At 38.0% G+C, this 22,190-nt stretch overlaps 3 protein-coding genes across 8 annotated transcripts in view; 2 read left to right on the top strand and 1 right to left on the bottom strand.

Moving 5' to 3' along the window:
* Positions 1–77: 77 nt before the first annotated feature.
* Positions 78–12,061, top strand: kif25 (kinesin family member 25). Its single transcript, XM_084090448.1, has 15 exons — positions 78–243; positions 933–998; positions 1,889–2,014; positions 2,119–2,257; positions 5,299–5,402; positions 5,672–5,757; positions 5,979–6,018; positions 6,130–6,197; positions 6,286–6,360; positions 7,335–7,478; positions 7,595–7,771; positions 8,708–8,862; positions 9,986–10,234; positions 10,371–10,526; positions 11,365–12,061. Exons 1-15 carry the CDS (start codon positions 109–111, stop codon positions 11,514–11,516), a joined length of 1,872 nt encoding a protein of 623 aa, XP_083946574.1. The 5' UTR covers positions 78–108; the 3' UTR covers positions 11,517–12,061.
* Positions 12,062–12,176: 115 nt separating this feature from the next.
* hebp2 (heme binding protein 2) lies at positions 12,177–15,342 on the top strand. Its single transcript, XM_084090455.1, has 5 exons — positions 12,177–12,390; positions 12,780–12,874; positions 13,084–13,219; positions 14,000–14,180; positions 14,690–15,342. The coding sequence occupies exons 2-5, from the start codon at positions 12,800–12,802 to the stop codon at positions 14,877–14,879; spliced, it is 582 nt and encodes a 193-aa protein (XP_083946581.1). The 5' UTR covers positions 12,177–12,390; positions 12,780–12,799; the 3' UTR covers positions 14,880–15,342.
* Positions 15,343–16,366: 1,024 nt separating this feature from the next.
* The window catches only part of nhsl1b (NHS-like 1b), a 104,313-nt gene continuing 98,489 nt past the window's right edge, over positions 16,367–22,190 (bottom strand). For 3 of the 6 annotated variants that reach the window (XM_084090450.1, XM_084090453.1, XM_084090449.1), the window contains exons 7-9: positions 20,894–21,020; positions 19,250–19,288; positions 16,367–18,378 (exon numbers count right to left, since the gene is read on the bottom strand). In XM_084090450.1, coding sequence (XP_083946576.1) covers positions 17,754–18,378; positions 19,250–19,288; positions 20,894–21,020 — 791 coding nt within the window. In that variant the 3' untranslated portion in view covers positions 16,367–17,753. The remainder of the gene's footprint in view (positions 18,379–19,249; positions 19,289–20,893; positions 21,021–22,190) is intronic. The other 3 variants (XM_084090452.1, XM_084090454.1, XM_084090451.1) reach the window with 1 other exon arrangement.

Here is a 22,190-nt window from a genome sequence, read left to right on the forward strand (position 1 = left end):
ATGGTAAATATAGATCAGAAGGCACTTAACAGGAGGACGCCAAATAGGCTAGTGTGCGCAGGCCAGGTAATCGGATTACACCTCTGACAAACCACACACGAGCTCGTTATGTACAGTCCACCACCACTGTACAATAAATGCTTCATTCACATCCTGTTCTTACTCTCATTCACAATGCCGCTCTTTATTAATAGAGACCAGATCTTTGCTCATCAAGTCCACCTTCTAGAGCACAAGCTACGGGTGAGTTTCCTCTTACATTACCTGAATGTCAATAATGTTTATGTCGCTTTGACGTGCTTTTGCTTTTGATTTACAGACATGTCTACTGTCGTTATGATAATTATGCTGTTATATTGCCAAGGTTTTATTGTGAATAAAGTATAAATATAATATATTTATTTATAATATAATATAATATCAGTCACTAGACCTCCATATTCTTATTGTTGTTGTTGTGTGAAGCCACCCACAAAAAGTAGCTTTCTATTATGCAGTAGACCATGCTAATACTATGGTTTTCATTTAAGCACATTAGAATACCATGGCAGGAATATGTTAATCATTTAGTATATCATCTTGTTCTATATTCTCATATTCTGATTACGTAACTCATGTTATTTGTAATGCGTTACCCCCATCACTGTTTGTAAGTGATGGTTAAATGTCTCAAAAACTAGCATGATGCTGACCCAGGATAAACAGCATTTTGGGCTTTATACAAGGCTAAAAAAAGAAAAGAAAAGTGTTTGAATAAGTGTAGGCAACCCGCTAAGATTTTGAGACACGGCCACATGTGTGTCAGTTAAGTTTTGTTGATGGCTGATGAATGCTGTCATTTATTTTATTTGACTTCTGTCATTTGTACTATTACATCTGTATAGCCATGCTTAAATATAATGATAAAGCTCTCTCCCTATTTCTCTATTTAGAGTAAAGAGGAGCATATTTTGGAGTTGGAAACAGAGAATGCTCTCCTTCATTTGAGACTCGCTAAGGTACGGATTTATGTAGGAAATTTAGTGTGAAATGCATCTAACTTCCCTAATGGTGGTCGACCCTCCGGTGCAGTTAAGAGTTTGACCTGGCAGATGGTTTCACTGCAAGATAAGTGGCTTGCAGAGTGGAGACAGACGACAGGTGCTCACCAGTCTCACCTAATTTACTCACATGCTTAACATCCGGGTATGCAATACACACCAGAGACAAAATACAACTGAAATACAAAAATATACCAAAAAAGCAACCATCTTTTTTTGGAGATTTATTATGATATCATTATAGTAATATTTTAAGTAGCTTTGAGAACAATGTAAATAACATGGTATATAAATATGATTCTCTATCATGATATGCACTACCATTCGAAAGATGTTTTTTGAAAGACATTAATACTTTTATTCAGCAAGAATGCATTAAATTGGTCAAAAGTGACAGTAAACACATTTATTACATAAGATTTCTCGAAAAATAAATTATGTTCTTTTGAACTTTCTATTATTCATCAAAGAATCCTGAAAAAAAATGTATTACGGTTTCCACAAAAATATTAAGCAGCACAACTGTTTTCAACATTAATAATAAGCAATGTTTCTTGAGCACCAAATCATCATGTTATTTGTGAAGGACCATGTGACACTGAAGACTAAAGTAATGATGCTAAAAATCTCATTTTTTGAATAAATTACATTTTAAAATAGAAAAGATTGATTTAAAATTGTTTTATTATAGTTTTTATTGTATTTTTGATCAAATAAATGCAGCCCTGGTGAGCATAAGAGAATTCTGTGTATCAAAATTCCATTGAATTAACATCAAAGGTTAAACGCAATGTAAATGTATTGAACAGTTAGTATGTGTTTCCCATTCACCTTTCCTAAACTTCCAGTGTTTGAGTAAACTTCGCCATGACAGGGATGAGGAAATTCATGCCAATAGAAAGAAACATCAGCAGCAGAGGAAAGTGCAGAAGTCCACAAATGCAACTCTCTCCAAACTCCTGTCTGAAGTTCAGGTGATTGCAAAAACACTGTTTTGAAACAAATCCTACACTACAAATGCGTTGAAATGCAATGCGTTGCAAATTCAGCATCATTGTGTGGTCTGTCTTGCTATCAGATGCTGAAACAGGACTTGAAGGATGTTTTTACTATCTACGTGGCGTTTGCTAAAGAGCTGGAGGAGCAAAGCAAGCAGCTGTTCGAATGTGTGGGCATGGCCAGAAATGCTCAGGATCTCCAAAGTGATGACCCTCAGAGTGAGTGTTCTGCACTGAGATGAACTCAGATACCAATACCTCAGTTCATCTGCATTATCTGTGAATATTTATACCTCCAGATACACTTAATGGATCTCATTCACTTGTTATTTACGTGCATGTACACTTATATACAGTACTGTGCAAAAGTCTTAGGCATGTTAATACCCCCCCCCCCCCCCCCCCCCCAAAAAAAAATGGTTTTAAGTCAGTTATTTATATCTTTTGCTGTAGTGTGTCAGTAGGAAATATCAGTTTACATTTCCAAACATTCTTTTTGCCATTCATTGTAATAATCCAGTGAGATTTGTGTATGCACAAGGAGACTGACAACAGCCGGTATGATCTGATCTCACCATCATCGAGTCCGTCTGTGATTACATGAAGAAACAGAAAAAACTGAGACAGACTAAATCCAGAAGAACTGCGGGAACGTCTCCGAGACGCTTGAAGAAACCTTCCTGCAAAGCTACAGTACTGTGAAAAGCACTGGCACTTGTGTTAAAATGCTGTAAAGTGAGAATGCTTTCAAAAATAAAATCACAAATTGAATTTATTTATGATTTAACTTCCATTAACGAATTCAAATCAATATTTGGTGTAACGACCCTTTGCGCTTAAAACGGCTTTTGTCCAGGTACACTTGCGCATAGTTTTTCAAGGAGCTTTGCAGGAAGGTTTCTTCAAGCGTCTCGGAGACGTTCCCGCAGTTCTTCTGGATTTAGTCTGTCTCAGTTTCTTCATGTAATCACAGACGGACTCGATGATGGTGAGATCAGATCATACCGGCTCTTGTCAGACTCTTGTTTGATAATGTAATAATGTTTGGAAATGTAAACTGATATTTCCTACTGACACACTACAGCAAAAGATATAAATAACTGACTTAAAACCATTTTTGGTGGGTATTAACATGCCTAAGACTTTTGCACAGTACTGTAGGTGCATACGGTCATACGGCAAGGTCATAAGACGTCCTGGATTAGGAACCTTAACCCTCAACCTTCATCTCCTCTTCTGTTTAATCTTCTGCTCTCATTCCTTTCATTCTTTACCATCTGTCTCTTCCTTCATCTGTCTCCTTCTCTATCACAAAACCATCCGTGTTGTGACAGTAGGTATGTGGTGCAGTGTTCAGAGATAATCCACGGATCCCCTCCCCCAGCCTCTCCTCCAGGAAAAGCTGCTGTCAGCAGGGACAACACGGTCATGTGTCCCGTGCGTCACCTGCACACCATGGTGACAGGCCTCCCACTGGGCCTGTGGATCTTATCCCTTGACATTTATATATCTGTATTTGTAAAACTCCAAGCCAAAGCGCTCATCACTGTGTCTCAAAGTGAAAATGAAAAATGATGTTCCTGACTAAAGGCTTTTAAGTGTACACTCAAAGATAACATTATAGGGTGATGGTTGTTGGCATTTGTCCACTGGGATTATATAAGGATTGGTTTGCTGGATTATATATGTTGGTTGATACTATTTGATACATATTGTTTCCAGTGGCGTGTGGAAAATTTTTTTTAGTCCAATATAAAAAATACTATATTTATAGACCCTTTCCAAAAATTTTGAATATCATGGAAAAGTTTATTTATTTCCATAATTCCATTCAAAACTTTAAACTTCCATAGATTATAGATTCAGGGCCCACAACTTAAACGATTTCAAGTATTTAGTTGTTTATTTGTACATAATTTGGGCTTCCAGCTCATAAAACCCACGAAAACAGGATTTCAAAAAATTTGAATATTACATGAAATCACACAGTGATACCATGGTCATTGAACCAGGTTTTGGTTATTTTGGCAGTGTGGGCAGGTGCAAATCCTGCTGGAAAATGAAGGAAGCATCTCCATAAAGCTTGTCTGCTGAAGTCAGCATGAAGTGCTCTGAAAATGTCCTGGTAGACGGCTGCGTTGAGTGGACAGCACAGTGGACCAACACCAGCCGATGGCATGGCTCCCCAAACCAACACAGACTGTGGAAACTTCACACTGGACTTCAAGCATCTTGGATTGTGTGCCTCTCCAGTCTTCCTCCAGACTCTGGGACCTTGGTTTCCAAATGAGATGCAAAATTTGCTCTCATCAGAAAAGAGGACTTTGGTCCACTGTGCTTTATTAAATCCAGAGTCAACGCAGCCGTCTACCAGGACATTTCCAGTGCACTTCATGCTTCCTTCATTTTCCAGCAGGATTTGCACCTGCCCACACTGCCAAAAGAACCAAAACCTGGTTCAATGACCATGGTATCACTGTGTAATTACTGTGTGATTTCATGTAATATTCAAATTTTTGGAAATCCTGTTTTCGTGGGTTTTATGAGCTGGAAGCCCAAATTATGTACAAATAAACAACTAAATACTTGAAATCGTTTAAGTTGTGGGCCCTGAATCTATAATCTATGGAAGTTTAACGTTTTGAATGGAATTATGGAAATAAATAAACTTTTCCATGATATTCAAATTTTTTGGAAAGGGTCTGTATATTAAAAAGCATATAAGCCTAATATTTATTAAACCAATCACATCAAAGTCTCATTTCATCATGTGATTTTAAACATTCAAAAGTACATTGATTTATTAACAAACATATTTTGTTTATCTTTTGTTTGTTACTACTAAATGTCGTTGCGCTGTTCAATATAGTCACCTTTTTTCTGACTGTTAGTCATCAAATGGTCACAGAGATATAGGTAACCTTTAATTTAACCAAGCGAAGTGAGTACTAGAACTGAGCTCAAGAAAGGCAAACACACTCTTCATTTTTTGGTGTATCGTAGCTATTGGACAACAAGTGATTTACACACCGTTTGATATTGAAAGCTATTTGTCTTATTTCTGTGCTTTCATGTATTTTCTCATCATTTTTTTTCTTTGGCTCCGGACAGATTCTTTCCAACAACATCAGCTTGTTTTTAGTCAAGTCATTATATTGTCTGACTGCAGGTTCCATGGATTAGAGGTTTCTATATGTATTCATATTTTAATGCAAACAAATAGATAATTGAGAAGTTTTTGTTGCGTTTGTTTTCCGTAGAGCTCCGGGTTCAGGTGACTGCACTTGAGCGCTCTTTACAGGAAGAGAAAGAGAAGTGCAGAGAGGAGCGGGTGAGGAGGAGGCTGCTCCACAACACCTTGGTCGTACGTACTCGGATCTCTGCTTTGGTTCACCGTCCTTAATGTTTTCATAGGGTGACGTTTTGCAATTTATTTCAAGTCCAGATGTAGGGAGTACACTGTTATGCTATTACCTACTGTGGCTTGACACATGAATATTTCAGAAATAAATATTTAAAATATTTAAGACCAATTTCTACCTTACCTATCCTTAAAAATGACTGTGTAAGCAGTTAGGATGATTTAGTTACATTAAAAAATAGTTCAAGCACCACACACATTTCTCTCTGTAGGAGCTGAGGGGGAATATCAGGGTTCACTGCAGGGTGCGTCCAGTCCTGCACTTTGATCACATCCCAGGATCACCTACAACCAATGGGTATTGTAGTCGAAATATATATTGAAAGAATAGCGGTAGATGAATGCATATGGATTCATTTAGAACATTTCAATTATTTTTAAGTTTGTAAATTAATAGTAAAAATGTGCTGCAATTTAAATAAAAACATTGTTTCATAGAGAAACCACATGCTTAGGGAATGCTGTATGTGTTTTAGCTAGGTGTAATAAATCTCATTTAATCTCATTTTCCTTTTTAAGGTCTTCATTATGTGAAGCAGTGGTGCAGGCCATTAATGATGTGAGTGAATTGATTATATGTAGTGTAGTTTATGGGGTGTATGAATTGTAATGGCCCAGTACTACACCCTACACCCTGGAATAATCATCTCTGACCATTCTTGTATTGCAGGACTCTGTTTTTGTGAACTGTGCCAAAACCTCAAGTCCTGCAATTAACAAAATATTTGAGTTTGAAAGGTATTTGCACACTGCATAAAATGTGAACATTTGAAACAGGCGCTTTGGTGGTGGTTGATGTAGAATGTGTCCATTGTTTGATTTGCAGAGTACATGGTCCAGAAGACAGCCAAGAGACTGTGTTTGAGGAGGTGAAACCCCTTCTAACCTCTCTACTTGATGGGTGAGTTTCCTATTTAATACAGACAAGTTTAACTATTCGCTTAGGGAAGATGTTGGAATCAAATGATGCGTATATATACATAAATTAACATTGAGTGAATTACATTTTACGCACATTAGTGGCAATAACTTTGTCTATTTTTGTTCCACTAAATCAGTAACCTAGACTAGTCTGTGACTAGATGTCACTATTAAATGTTTTAGCGAGAACGTACCTGGTGCTCGTGCACGTTAGCATAAATGTGGTTTGGGAGTATGACAGATTAATAAACTTGAATAAATCATCTTTTTATTAAGCTATTGCTTGCTTTATCATTATGACATTATGACATGATTTTACAATTTTAATTGTAATTTATGCATGAAATACATTAATAAAACAATCTAGTCTGTTTAGTTGATATTATTAATTAGTAGTAGTATTATTTTAGACAGACTGAATATTTTTTTAAATATTTTTTAAAACAAATATATTTTTTACTTGTTGCTGTGATCTAGAAAAATGTACAACACTTTGAAATGGCAGTAAAAATGCTTCCTAGTTTCTTTCTTGAAAAAATAGGAAAAGAGTGAGTAGGTGTGCATGTATAAAGACAGCGGCAGATAAAAACACAGTGTTGGTAAAAATTGAGAAATTTGGTGAATATTAGACAGTATTTATTTATTGTGCTTTTTTAAAAAGTACATTATTCCTAATATGGCATTACACAAATCAACAAAAAATAAAATCAATAAAATAAAATAAAACAAGAATAAAGTAAATAGTGGCTTGCAACCTAGCAAACGGAAATAGTTGCAAGGAATCTAAGACATTTGAGAATATGAGACAGAAAACTCTTGAACATGTAGTGAACAGCGAACTCTGGTCACAGATTTGTTTAGGTCACCGATTTTGGCACAACACTGCCAACATAGTCAAAGGGAGTCTTTGTAAGGATTATAATACTTATACTATAAATCTCTCTTTCATTTCAGGTATAATGTATGCATCATGGCATATGGTCAGACGGGCAGTGGGAAGACACACACAATGATTGGCTCCCAGTCTGAGGAGCTCACAGCCGCAGTGCAGGTCTCTCAACAGGGCATCATTCCAAAAGCAGCCAATGAGCTTTTTAAGTAAGCCTCAGCTCACATCCCTTTCACAGCACAGTTAAAATCTCGATACGTTTTACTCGTCTACAATATGACACGCAGGATACCTGACTGTCTGCCTGTATTGATATATGTCACAGGCTGATCTCTGAGAAGCCAGCGGACAGTCATTCGGTGGAGATGTCTGTGGTGGAGGTCTATAATAATGAAGTTCTGGACCTGCTGGCCAGAGATGAAGATGGGGCGACAGTTGGGGTGAAGAGAGAGGTCATCACCACCAGCACAGGCACCAGTGAGGTGCCCTGCCTAACAAACGAGTGAGTCACAGCAGTCAGCATGAAGATTATCACACTTTTCAACTTTAATACATTTGTATTTTAACAATTTTACAAAATACAATGGCCAGAGCAAATAACAAAATTCAGCTAACAATGCATGCATAGTTGCATAGTGCAAAGTTAGGATAACAAAATAAGCTCAAAGTTTATAATAAGGTACAATTAGTTAATTCAAAGAGTATCATAAACTAAGTAACTCTTAATTTGTTTTAATAAATATACTACTGTTCAGTATTATATTTGTTCATTCATAATACTCTAATTATTTATACAATATGGAAATGCTAAAAATGTATTAGTATATGCAGAAATTAACATTAATCTAAATGTTCTTTGAGGTTTTTTGACACTAAGGCCTGGTTTCACAGACAAGGTTTAGATTAAGCCAGGATCAGGCATTGGTTCAATTAGGACATTTTAGTAGCTTTTCTAAATGTGCCTTAGAAAAATATATTACTGGTGTGCATCTTGAAGCAAAACAATGACACTGACATATTTTAAGACATGCCAGTGCAACTTGCTTTCCGTTAAAACAGCTCAAACATGCATTTTAGTCTAGGACTGAGTTTAGGCCTTGCCTGTGAATCTGAGGTATAAAGTCTTAACTAATGTTTACAAATTGACAAAATTAACCACTTGTTGCTGTTGATGTCAAAGCATTTGTCCTTTTTAACCTATGCCATGTTAATAATTTTAATATTTATTGGCCTATAAAATCCACAGTAGTTTTTTAAAATAAATGTAAATATTTTATGTTTAAGACATTTTGCTCTCTTTTTTTGGTGTATTAATGCATGTGTTTTTCACTAGAGTGTACATATCTGCATTTTTTGCTTTGTTCAACCTACTTTTTCATTGTACTTTGAGCTCCATGCGCATGTGACGGTCACAGGTTTGCATGTGTTTGTGTGTCAGGTTGGTACGAGGCTCTGCAGAGGTGATGCAGCTGATCAATTCTGTGCTGAAACTAAGATCTCACAGTCCCACCCTGGTGCACATGGACTCCTCCAGATCTCATTTCATCGTCACTCTCACCGTCACCTCCAGAAGCCCAGATGCACTGGCTCTAGGTATGATATACAGTAAAGTGTTTATTCAAGTCCCCAACTCAGGTTTTGAAGCTGAAATGTTCCCTCAAGCCATACGCCGCTATCTGCAGCACACACGGTTATGGCTGTTAAGTGAGACCGAGCGTATTATCTAAAGACGCACAAACAAACGCTCATTCTAACAACTCTATTTTCTCACACACCCACTGCATTAGTTATCTACACATACACACACACTCGAGCACTTTCTCTGAAAAAAGAGCTCTGGGCTCACTCCAAAGGTTTCTCACAGTAGCACTGAAAGACCTCATAAAGGTTGCCATAAAGTGGATTTTATCATCAGAGACATATGGGCAGGAGACATATAATTATATAAAAATAAATGGGAAAAATTATAACGCTCAAAATGACGGCTGTACATAGTTCCACTCTAAAGTTAAAAGAGCCAATCACTTTTTAATAGAGGCATCAGTTAGACCAGATTAGCCCTAAAAATACTATTTATTTATTTGTAAAAATATATTACTGGGTTTTTATAGTTAACTGGAAAAAAAAATGTTGCTTTAAAATGAATGTTAATATATAAATATAATTACTTAAACATTTTTCATTTTCATTTACTTTAACTTAATGCTAAAATAACTAAAACTGAAATAAATAAAACTATATTTACTGTGTAATTAAACATTTCTCATTTTCATTTACTTTAACTTAATGCTAAAATAACTAAAACTGAAATAAATAAAACTATATATATATATATATATAAAATAAATAAAACTATATATAATATATAATAATAAAAACTATATAAACAACAAAATTACTAAAACTTTAATGAAAATTTAAAATATAAAAATAAAACCGTCAAATCGATTAATCGTGTATATATATATATATATATATATATATATATATACACACATATTTTTTTATGTAGAATTGGAACAGTTTCTGAGATTTTGGGCTAGATGGTAGCTAAAAGCTATAGTTTTATGACTAAAAAGTAGCAGTCTGGTGTTATTACTGAGATGGCTGCTGAGTGAACTGACCTGCTTAAAAGGCACTTTGTTACCATAACTTGGAAGAAATAGTTTTACTCCTACTTTACGGACTCATACAGTGTGATCTCTGTGTGTTACAGCTCGTAGGCTGCAGAATGCCAGACAGGACGTCCAGCGAGTGTCTCAGAAGGAGTGGTGGAGCCCGCGCTGCCGCAGGGCCGCCTCTTCACGCTCATCTAGCCCCGTCTCCTCGCCGTCCCACTCCCCCTGTCACTCACCATGTCCTTCTCCCCGTCACTCACCATGCCCCTCTCCCCGACCCAGCATCACACAGACCCCCCTCAAGACCAAGCTGCAGTTAGTGGACCTGGCTGGGAGCGAGTGTGTGGGTAAGAACAAACCTCATATTCAGACTCATTAGATAAGGTTTATGGAGTGTTAAATCTTAGATCAGATTTGATTCAAATGCTCCTAGTAAATGAAGATGTGAATAGTCTTTTAGCATGAATGTTTATCTGTGTTTAGGGATGTCAGGTGTGACCGGCGCTGCTCTGTGGGAAAGCTCCTGCATAAACCGCAGTCTCTCGGCTTTGTCTGATGTTCTGGGAGCTCTGGCTGAACGACGACCCCACGTGCCCTACCGCAACAGCAAACTAACACATCTGCTACAGGACGCCATCGGTGAGAGCACATTCACCGTGATGTACTTGAAGTCACTTGAACATGCATCCATCCATTCATCCTCCCTCACTCCTTCATTACGTCCATCCGTCCTTCCTGAAAATATGACTGAAGATGAGCCAAACATTTGAACATACAAAAACTGAGACATTATTGAGAACCTTTCAATTTAGAATAACATTTTTACATGCATGTATTCTGCGGCCGGTTGCATAAACATAGCCATAATGTTAAGACGGTGTCTTAAGTTCTAGTATGACCTACTAGCAGTTAGTCAGGGGCAGTCAGTCTTAGTTTTCGTTATCAAAGTAGGCTTATCTACATTTTTATGTAACTGATTTAAAAAAGCTATGAATCATCTTAAAGAAAATAAATTGATGTCTAACTTGTAAGACTAGTCTTAGAGGTTTTTGCAAACCGGCCCCTGGACATGTCATGTGTCACAGTGCAACTTACTTAATATTATTGTTAATTGCAATGTATTTTTAAACATTAGGTATATTATTTATCAGCTAATGTCCTAATTGTGCCATATGTTCCTTTTTGGATGGGCTGCATATGAAATTTAGCTCTGTAGTTAATTAAATTAAATTAGCTATTCAATTAAAGGACAAATATTTGATCTTTTAGACACAGTGGAACTGGAAAGATTTTGTTGGACTGTTTCCTTGTATATTGTGCAAGTTTGCTTTGCTTTTATTTGAACCACAGTTAAAACCAGTTCAACCAGTCATGTTAGAACACAACCACAAGAACTGTCATGGACGGGGCTTGCCTGCATTCTTCTTTCTTATCTCCCAAACCTCACCTGACCATCCTTTTGACCTTTCTGGCACAGGAGGGGATGCTAAGCTTCTGATAATGCTGTGCGTATCTCCGACTCAACGCTTCCTCACCGAATCTCTTCAGTCCCTGGGCTTCGGTGCCAGAGCCAGACAGGTCCAGAGAGAGCCGCCACGCAGGAAGAACACGGCTCTGAAGATGAAGTGACAAACAGGAGATCCATTTTGTAGTAAAAAGATGCTTGTGTATTTTTATTTGTATGCATTTTGATTGCAAGTTTATGGTGCTCAGGTTGTGTTGAAATTTGCGGTGCATTGTCAGAAGACTTTGGGATTAAATTCATTGATATCATAGTTGCTTATACTTGTTAGTATTGTTTACAAAGTAATTCTAGTATTTTCAGTTTTGGATGGGTTACACACTCTCTTTGGCTGATCATGCACTTTTGGGGATATTCCTCTGAAAAATATGTTTACAGGTGTTTTGTGATTAGTGTGAGTGGAATACTTCAGATTAAGTGTGTCTGCAATCATCCATTAGTTTAGTTTGTGCTAAAGTATTGATGTGATGATGAAAAATGTATGGCTTTGAAGTAATGGTGTTTGCAACCTGACTCTAGTTGACCTTATATTTTATCGCAAGGTAACTTGATGCCTTTCAAATGTATAACTATTTATTTATATTTAAATAAAATGCTTTAGAATTAATACAATTTAAAGTAATAAATATCAAAATCTGTCATTTGCTTTCAATTATATTTGTTCCGTTGTTACAAGGTGTAGTAGTGATGTAATGTTTCTTCCCCCGAGTAGCGTTGCTGGGGCGTGAATTTATTTACATATTCTTCACAACCAATCGGAAACTTCTAATGCGAGTGATGTAACATGAAAACACGGAAGTGGTAGTGTAAGTGTTACTTAAGCCTACAGTTGTGTTACATATCACCATAGACTGTACAAAACAGCACCCGTATCTTCTTTACCTAACACACCTGTCTGAGACGGATGACATAACGTTACTGAGCTCGATCTTATCTGGATTTTCAGTCATTTTCTGCATTTTAACGCTCCACGGCGGACAGGTGAGTTTATAACTAAAGTAGGCTATATAATATTGTAGTAAGATGACTTCAGCGCAACTGCGCAATGTTTGGACAGTCATCTTATTGTAAAAACCTGTCCCATTTTCCATCCATATTTTCAGTTAAAAGTGTGTTTGAGGGAAAAATATTACTGTTAACGGACATGCGCGAAATAGGGAACTTTACAACAAACAATGTTTAATTATTTCCTAGAATAACTCATACATTATTGTTAGCCCTATCCTGTTATTATAGCAGCGTAGGTAAAACCCTCTTAACGTCCGAACGCACTGGACATGACATTCCCACTTAATATTGAAATATCTCCTATTATTTCCACACGTCGTAAATTGTTTTGTAACTAATAATCCATTTTTAATTTTGCACAGCATTACAGTTCAAATTCAAGATGCTTAAAGCCATCGGTCAAACTTTTTTTTCCTCTGGACTCCAGCACCCAAAGTTCACTGCTCAACAGAGTAAGGTTAGTACAGTAGTCTACTACTCAAAATGTCATTTTGCCAGAAAAACGTCCGGGCTTAACTTTGTCAGACTTTAGATTTGTTAATATTTACTTAATGCTTATTTGCAGAGATAAGGCTTGCATTTTGTTTTTTTCGTGTGTATATCGAAGCAGACTTTGTTTATTGTTGTAATGTTACCAGTCATATCTGATGAAGTGATGTTTTTCAGGGTGAAGACTATGAGGTCCGCACTTACCACACAACAAACTGGGTGAGCACAGCTGTGACTGGCATGGAGCAGGACCCGGCCTTAGGCACAGGCTTCAGAAGACTCTTCAAATACATTCAGGGCAATAATGACAAAAGTAAGTCTTCATGGACCTGTAGACGACTAGAAACTCAGATTTTCATGTAGTAGACACTCAAGATTCGATGCATTATTATTTCCTTACGTCAGCTCTTGTGATTGTGACATTTTCATTACACAATTCAAATTGCATAAGCACATATGGGTGAACACCCCCCAACATATGGGTTACTGCCAGTGTATCAGAGCTCCGTACGTTAATGGTTTGAACATGGGCTCAAAAATAAAGAAATGGGGTCAGTGCTTAACTCAAGGTGTTCAGATTCGAACTTCCCAGATCAATAACTTGTGAGCAAATTATACTTATTTACAATCACAGTAATGTAGAAAATGACCTACAACCCAAATTTCCTAAAAACGAACTTTATAATATAAATTGACCTCTATGAGCAGGCGGCTTGAGACAGGTCCGAATAAGGAACCGTCTGCAAAGTGCAAAACCCTTTTGCACATTTTATATTATGAAACATATTCAGTAGCTTCACTGTGACACCAAATTCAGTTCACACATCACTGCTCTCCTGCTGGTTATAAAGCCAAACGTTTACGCGGAAATGGTTTCCTGTGACTACAATAAATCACATCTCAAGATGCTTTTATAATAATAAAAATCATGTGCCAGGTTGTTTCCACCGATTCAATTGTGTTAATGATTCACCAGGTGACATTGTACCTGCAAAATAGCTTTGGCATATTGAGATCAGTGCACCTTTTCATTAAAGAAAGACCTTTGATGTGGGCTTTATCTGAGCGCTTGTCCTGTGCCGTCATGTGTCAGAGTGTAAGGTGGAGATGACGGCACCAGTGAGCTGTTTGATTGACCCTGGGGCCGGACCCACATGTGAAAGCACCTTCACCATCTCCTTCTTCATCCCCGAGGAACATCAGGCTGACCCACCCAAACCCACAGACCCAGATGTTTTCATAGAGAACCGGAAAGAGTCCACGGTGTTTGTGAGGTATATGTTTGTGGAGATTAACGTTAGCTACTCTTCTGTTCAAAACAAAAGTTTCAGTAAGAACATTTATAATGTTACAAATATCGTCACCTTCCTAAAATAATTGCCTAAGTCATTTTTGCAGGTGTCTCAGAAAACACAAAAAACTGAACCTAACTTTAGAGGTTGAGTAGATTTTCGTTCTTTTGATGCAGCTGCCATCTTGAAAAGCTTGTAAAATTGCTTTTGACTTAGGCAAAATAAAACGGCCTAAGTCAGACTCTTGACATAGGCCATTATATTACAGGGGTAGAATTGCATGATCTGTTCAACTGAGGATGTGGGCGATTTTACCAGAGGTGGCCAGCATCATGAGGAGATGACTTATGCAAAAAAAATCATTTTTGTCAAAAATGACATAGGCAATTATTTTAGGAAGGTGACGATATGTTCTTTCAGGTCAAACTGTTCTTTGGTTTAAAAATGATTTTGTTGCCATAGCTTCACCTTTGCCTGGCCGTGTTTTGCAGGACGTATGGAGGCTTTGCCAACAGTGAGAGCAGCCGTGAAGAGCTTCTGAAACTGATGGAGAGCCTCAAGAGGGATGGGATGAAATTCAAAGAGGTTCCGTACTACAGATCCGGATACGACAGCCCCTTCAAACTGACCAACCGCAGGAATGAGGTGTGGCTGATCAAACATGAGGAAGAAAAAGCATAAGGATCAAACGGGCATGCCTTGTGATCTGAATGAAGAGGTCAATTGTTTGTTTGAACTTAACAATAGTTATGTAGGTGCTTCTGTTTACTATGTACATACATGCAAGTGCCTGAATGTTTTTATAAGAGAATTTAACACTGTACTGATTGTATATCTGACCAATATATTTTACAGCAACATTAACACTTTAAATACCTACAATTAACTATGAAATCATATGAAAAGTTTGAATTATTTTTGATTAATTGTTTTTGTCACTAATAATGTATCATTCAAAGTACTCATGTGATGGTTGTGTAAAGGTGCAAGTACTGAATGACAGGACTGAATCAATAACTTTTGTTTTGAAATATGAATACATGATCTCATCTGCATTTTGAGCTGTTTATATTGCACTAGATCTTGAATCTAAAAATGTAAGAGAACAATAACAGTGTATTAAATTGACACTAGTTTTTCTGTACTTTGTCGTTTTGATCTTAAAATAACTGGTACACATCGTAACCTTTGGCCCACTAGTGGTTTAAACGGCACGTCTTGCGGAAGAACATTGTTTTGGTTGTGATTTGGCTTTGATTTGAATAGGCATAAACCACAATATAAGGACTGGAATATTGAAACAAATTATTTTAAAAATGTCAAGATGGTTATCAACAGTTGTTTAGGGTTATCAGTTGGTTAAATATATACATTTAATTTAAGTGATTAAAACAGAAAATCATTTTTGTAAATTAGCCTAATAATACAAATACAGAATAATGTAAATAGAATAGTATAAACTGCTAATACATCTTTTAGCAAAACTATTCTAACGGGGTATTCAAGGCAGGTTAAGTGACATTTCGGGTATGTTTAGAGACATATATGCGTAACTGTACACATGGTTTGAAGAAGGATTTGTTTGCACTCTCCAAAAAAGTGACATAGTTTAATTAAAATTGTTTTAATTAGATTCAGTCTACACATTAATTCTGTGTATAAAGAGAAACGTCATTAATTTACTTTTATTTTGGTCGCTTTAAATTACTTATAAATAGAGCTAAGCAGAGGAAACATATTTTTGTACTTCATCTGACAAGGACATAATCTGAGTCAGGTTCTAGGCTAAAGAAATCATACAAGGCCAAACACAATGTCTGCATCGTCATCAGGTTTATTTTTGAGGGAACGGTTGCCTGAATATCGTGTTCACACGCTCAGCACAAAAGCATATGGGAGAAACAGGGAACTTGCAGCCAAATCATAAACAATGATTCATGACCTCTTTCATGATATAACCTATTTTGCATACATACGACGTTGGTCCAGGTCACAGTATCGAGCTTTAAATGATGGTCAGTAAGACGGAAGTAGGGGTTGATGGTCCTGCAAAGCCTCTGGAGTTGATGAACGGCTGTGGGTGTCATGGTGACGGTGCTAATGAGATTGTGGTTTGGGCTGGCGGCTGACAGGTGGCAGTGAATCAAAGACAGAGACGAGACAGATGGGCCATTTTTAAATATCACCATGTTTTATTACAGAGACAAACTCCAGAGGGTTAGCAGCTTGCTTCCTCTTTGCCATCGTTATTTATTCCGCTTTTATTTTCTGACCCGCTTTTCCATCAGTATGACGGGTGAAGGAGCAAGATAGAAGTTCTGTGACTGCTGAATCTTAACTTAATGTCTGTAGGATGTCCCCTATAATCACACTTCACTCACTTCCCTCCCAAAACGCCCCACCTCCATCTACAGTATATCAAACCACATTCTGGCTATTCTAAAATAAATACTCTACAAAAGGAAGCCACTCCTAACAAAGGTTTCTAAAATGTACAAATTCTTTGAAAATAAGCTCAGGTGTTACTTAACATTTCTTTAGATATATACATAAAAACATTATAAAACTGCACAAAAAAAAAAAAGAAAAAAAAAGAAGCTTGACAAGTAAACATGAGGGTTAGTAATAAAGCGGTCACTTTCACTAGATGTTAACAGAACAGAACTCAGCTAGTTAGAGAGAATGTCCTGTTCGGCTCTTTGGTAACCAAAACAATTACAAGTAAAACCGGTCATTTGTTTCAAGTAAGATGTAAAAATGAACTCTTTAAAATAACCAACACAGACACCATGTTTTTTTAAATGACAAATAAAAGGAGACAATGAACAGTGCAAACCTACACACCAAAAACCAAAGAAACTCTTTTTTGTTTCCACGAACAAGCCGCCATTACTCCAATCTCTTGGCCCACAATTCCTTTTCTATTCCAGACACTTCTGATGGTCCGAACAGTAAGAAAAGTCTCTTGTAGAAATTGGTCGGTGTGATCTTGATCTTTGAAGACCGGTGTTTTAAAGATATCTGACTGAAAGGCGCTGACAGAGCTGCCTCGGTGAAGTTTGAGAAGTGACGCACCTCTTTGGACCACAGCGCTGACACAATATCCATCAACTTGAACTACTACAGCCAAAACAAGCAGTCACATAGTAATTCCTTCAATACAACCTTCGTAAACAGCTTCACCAAAAAACCCCACACAAATCTGACTGTTAATGCTTAATGTGGAAATAAAAGGCTGAACAAAATAACAGAAGTAATTGTTGGGCTTTGAAACTAGATGAGTCTAGTATTGCCACTGAAAGCAGAGTTCCCTCAGAGTCAAATTTGATTAGATAGGTTAGTTAATTTGTGAAGAGCTATAGGTATAGCAGTACACCGCCTACTGCTTGATCTACCTCGGGTCCGCACGTCTTAGCCCACACTACAATATCAGGCAGCGCTGCCTGGATTAGCGGGCAGCAAGACCTTCGAGAGTTCGACTCCTGGTCTTCTGCCCTCAGTCAATCTCTGGTGCCGAGAAGACATTCTGCCTTTGCCAAGGAGCCATTTCTTCTCCTAACTGCTGCTCTGCTCACATAAAGTGCTGTTAGAGTCCTGAGAGATGGGAAGGGGTGTGTTTGATGGAGAAACGGGGCATGGGTCTTCACAGTCGGTGAGTTCTCCATCCCTCTCGCAAATAACTGTCATGGGGCTGCTGAGGATCCGGCTGCGGGCGTTGTACTTGCTGCTGGCGGCAGAGGGTGGTGTGCGGGATCGGCCGTACTTCGGCCCGATTAATGACGGGGACGTTGAGAACATTCCCTCGTTGCGCGCCCAGTCCTCAGACGCCCTTTTGTTCCGGCCTGGAGAAGAGCAGGGGCTCTCGCCCGTCGGAGACGCCGGATCGAGCGAGGAGTCGAGAGAGCGAGTCCTCTGAAAGCGCGGGTCGGTGCTGCGCAGCATCTCGGCGGCAGACATGCGGAAGCTGGTCTCGGAGCGACTGCCTTTCTTCAGCAGGAGGGCCTTGAAGGTGTCGCTGCTGGTCGGGGATTTGCGCAGGCTGCGCTGTATGGAGCTTGTTTGCCGTGGCAGGGAGGAAGTCGAACCGGGGGCCATTCCTGTGGGGGTGACCGGTGGGGATAGAGGACCTCGTGAACGCTCCTCTTCAGATTCCTTGCGCCCCAGGACCTTCCGCTTTGACCTGGAGACAAAAGTAAAATAACGTCAAATAAATAGTTTTGTAAAAACAGATATTAAGCCATTTAAACCAAAGTAGGGATGCACAATATATTAGTACTATATCTGTTTAAAAAAATACAAAAATAAATAGCAGCTCAAGCTTATATTAGTTAGCAGTAGACTGCAGAGAATCCGCTTATAAACAAAAATAAAATTGGTAAAAGTTAGAGAATAATGTGTCAGATTTGCCAGCATAAATGTTTAACTAAAATGCTTCACTTTAATTAACTAATCTAACTACTCCTGAAGCTGAACATCCTGAATAAGATTCAATTCAATTTTAGTGATTAATTTTTTTGAGCCTATCCCCTTCATTGATTTCTGTTCCACTTTCTCATTAAACTCCACTAGCCCCCAGCAAACCAAAACCTCACTGCAAAATTGGAAAAGCAGGAATATCTTAATGCAGTATATAAATAGCAGGGGTAGGGGGGTGGGGGATGTTTGCTTAATACAAATTCAGTCCTTTAAAAGCCAAACCAAAGAGGAATACTGCAAGCATTGCAACTTTATGGAAGTGCAGACATAATGGAAGCCTAATCAACAAAGCAAACTGGGCAAAATGCCCCGCATCACTTTAACCAAAAGGGCTGTTCATTCATCCCACCAGTAGGGGGACCTTAGGTCAATGAAAGCTAGCATTTGTGCCCAGGATCAAATCAAATTCATTAGCATGGCATAACTGCTGCAGATTAGGGAGCGTGGGATTATCTGCGGGATGGAGCAGAAATTCATCCCACGTCTGAGATGCGCTGGGAGATTATAGAGCTAATCCCACCCTAGCATCACCACGAGAGGAATACGCCAACAGCTAATTACTTGCCAGACCGCACCTCGTATGTTGGGGGGTGTTCATGTTCAACTGGTCCAGGCTGAACGAAAGAGAAGGAAAGGGAGGATGGGAGGGATCAGGAAAAGAAAAGGAGGAAGAGAATGACAGATATGACAGAGTGTGGGAAAATGACAAAGGATGTGGAAGCAAGAATTGAAGTGTCAGAGATACAATATCTAAAACAAAACGAAAATCCATTGAAAACCCCCATCTAAATATATACCAAAAAAAAAAGCTCTTTCAAAAATAAATATCTAAAAATAATAAAATGTTATATTTAAAATTTTAGTTTTAAGATTTAAAATTAGAAAATAGGATTTAATTCTATGCTTCATTTCTGAGGATTATGCATAAAACAGACAAAAAACAATTTGCAGAGGTAAAATGGTAAACTTATTTTAAGATACAACAGTTTGGGAGGGCCTTTTTTTCTCCAGCATGAACAAGGTTCATCAAGAAATTATTAACCAAGTCTGGTGTGAATCTGAACCACGCTTAACATCTTTGAGATGAACTGTAACACAAACTGTGAGCCAGACCCCATCACCCAACCAGGCAAGTTATTCCAGTTCAGACTCCGTAAACTACTTCATTATGGACTTTGCTTTGTGTGCCAGAGACATTGTCCTTCTGGAACAGAAAAAGACCCCCCAAAACGGTTGCAACAAAGGATTTTAGAATGTCATGTGTGCTGTAACATTGGCTTGTCTTCACTGGAATTAATGGAATATGCAGATGGCTTCCACATACTGTTGATCATTTCGTTCTATGCAATTTTGTTCTTCAAGTAAATAATCTAGTTTTAAGCATGTTTATATATTTTTAACCAGAAAACAAAAACTGCAATCCTGCAGTAAAGTCCTTCAAAAAACATCAGGTCAATTCTTGAGATAAATGCTGTATACATTGTGGTTGTAATCTAGCTTTCACTCCAGCTTTTTTATTTGATTCATCTAAAGCTCAGTGCTATGAGAGTGACATCAGCCAAACCGCAGGATTTACTGAGCGCATATAGCATCTGGTGCACTGTCACACTACATCTAAACTGGTCTTCCATTTCAAGGATATCTTTTACTCTAATATCTGTGTGAGATTGCAGCAGACCAGAGCATAAGGAAGAGCAAAGCCGCACACACACAGTAGCAGAGGAAACCAAATCCTCTCGAATGAAATTGTGTGATGTGCTAAAGAACTTCAAAAACCTGCCCATTACACGTGACTATGGAAGAGCATGCATACGTAATACGTCTGTGTGAACAACATAATGAATTTTAAATAATGCCCCATACGGAAAGCAACAGAGGTGCATTTTCACGAGAATAACTGCAGTAAGGCTATGAGAGTTTTATGACTGAATTAGAAGAGAGTGCATGTTTCTTTAACACAGCCAAATGTACATGAGCATCCAGTGGAGTAATGCATCAGCCTGTGGCATTTCTCAATCTGACAGACAGAGACCACAGAAGCCCTACTCTTTACAGGCTGCTTTCCTTCCACGCTCTATCTTTGATGAATGTATCTGCGATTGGATAGGACAGCCCACTTTAAAGTTATGAATTGCGGTTTATGGGAGGTGGGAAGGATGGAGTGGAAAGGAAGTAGATGAGACTGGAAAGGGATACCAGCAAGGTATTTGGGAATTTACCTGTGAATGGCAGCAAAGAGGTCCTCTGTGGTGCGGGGCCGCGTGGGGGTCACCATGTCCCCACAGCTGTCACCGTTGATGCTGGGAGATTGAGCGACGTCCAACGTGCTGGACTGAAACACCTCACCTGGTAGGACATTCATATATTAAACTCATATAATAGAGGATGTATTTAAATTTCTTTAAATAAATAAATATATAAAAATATATATAAATTGCATAGTTTTATTATGAGCATTGCGCCTCCAACACCAAGGTCATGGGTTTGACTCCTTGAATGCAATTGACTCTAATTTATATAAAAGTCTGCCAGATGCATAAGTGTAATGGAAGTGTAATGATGATAATAAACTTCAAAGGGACATGAAAATAAATGAACACACTGCAAACAGGATTCAGCTGACAAACAGATACTGTCATTCTAGAACTCAATATTATGTCAAATATGCATTGGCATGTTTGGACAAACTTGTCTAAAAAACAAACAAACAAAAATATTCAAAGCAGAGAGGAAAATATATGTAGATAAACACTGGTAGAGTTTGAATGGTTTTATATAAAATATCAGATAACATCATATTTTAAAACTGTCAATCAATATCCTACATTTCATATAAGTACCAAGACACATCCTAGAGCCATCGATAAATCCAAGGACACACACATATACTTCACACTCATAAAAAACCCCACATGAAGACAGTAAAAAGCTTTATGTTTAATATTGTCTTACATTGTTATGGTCGTATCCACCTTCCCAGAGTTCAGTTGCAGTGCTCTGCTCTCCTCTCATCTCACATCTGCACTTGCCTGAGACACTGAGGGTGATCTCACGTTACGCGCTCTCTTCCATACCCCTCCCTCACTTCTCTCTTCCTCTACCCACTGTCAGCTCCACCCCCCGCCCCATCCTGTTTAAACGGCTTTCCCTAAGGAATGCTGTCCCATTCTATCCTGACCCTGACTAGAAGTGTGAGGGGGAGAGTCTATGGACACTGTAACACTGGTGACGTTGAGAGAGAGAGAGAGATGCACATTTTCTCTTTTGTTCTAAGCTGTAATAATTGTATAAATTCAAGAGAAACACCTATAAAAGTATCAATATGTATACTGAACACTCTCATTAAATAGACACTGCTTTAATTACCATATTCAAGAGTTGTCTGTGTATAGTTGTTGTCAGTACTATTAATATTCAGTATTTAGAATTTACATTATTTAGAATATTTAAATATTTATTTTATTTTACATTTATTTAATTATTTTATTACCTGCAACATAATTCATCTGCTTATTT

Source organism: Abramis brama (assembly GCF_963993115.1).
Source record: "Abramis brama genome assembly, chromosome: 18".
In the NCBI taxonomy this organism is placed as follows: Eukaryota; Metazoa; Chordata; class Actinopteri; order Cypriniformes; family Leuciscidae; genus Abramis; species Abramis brama.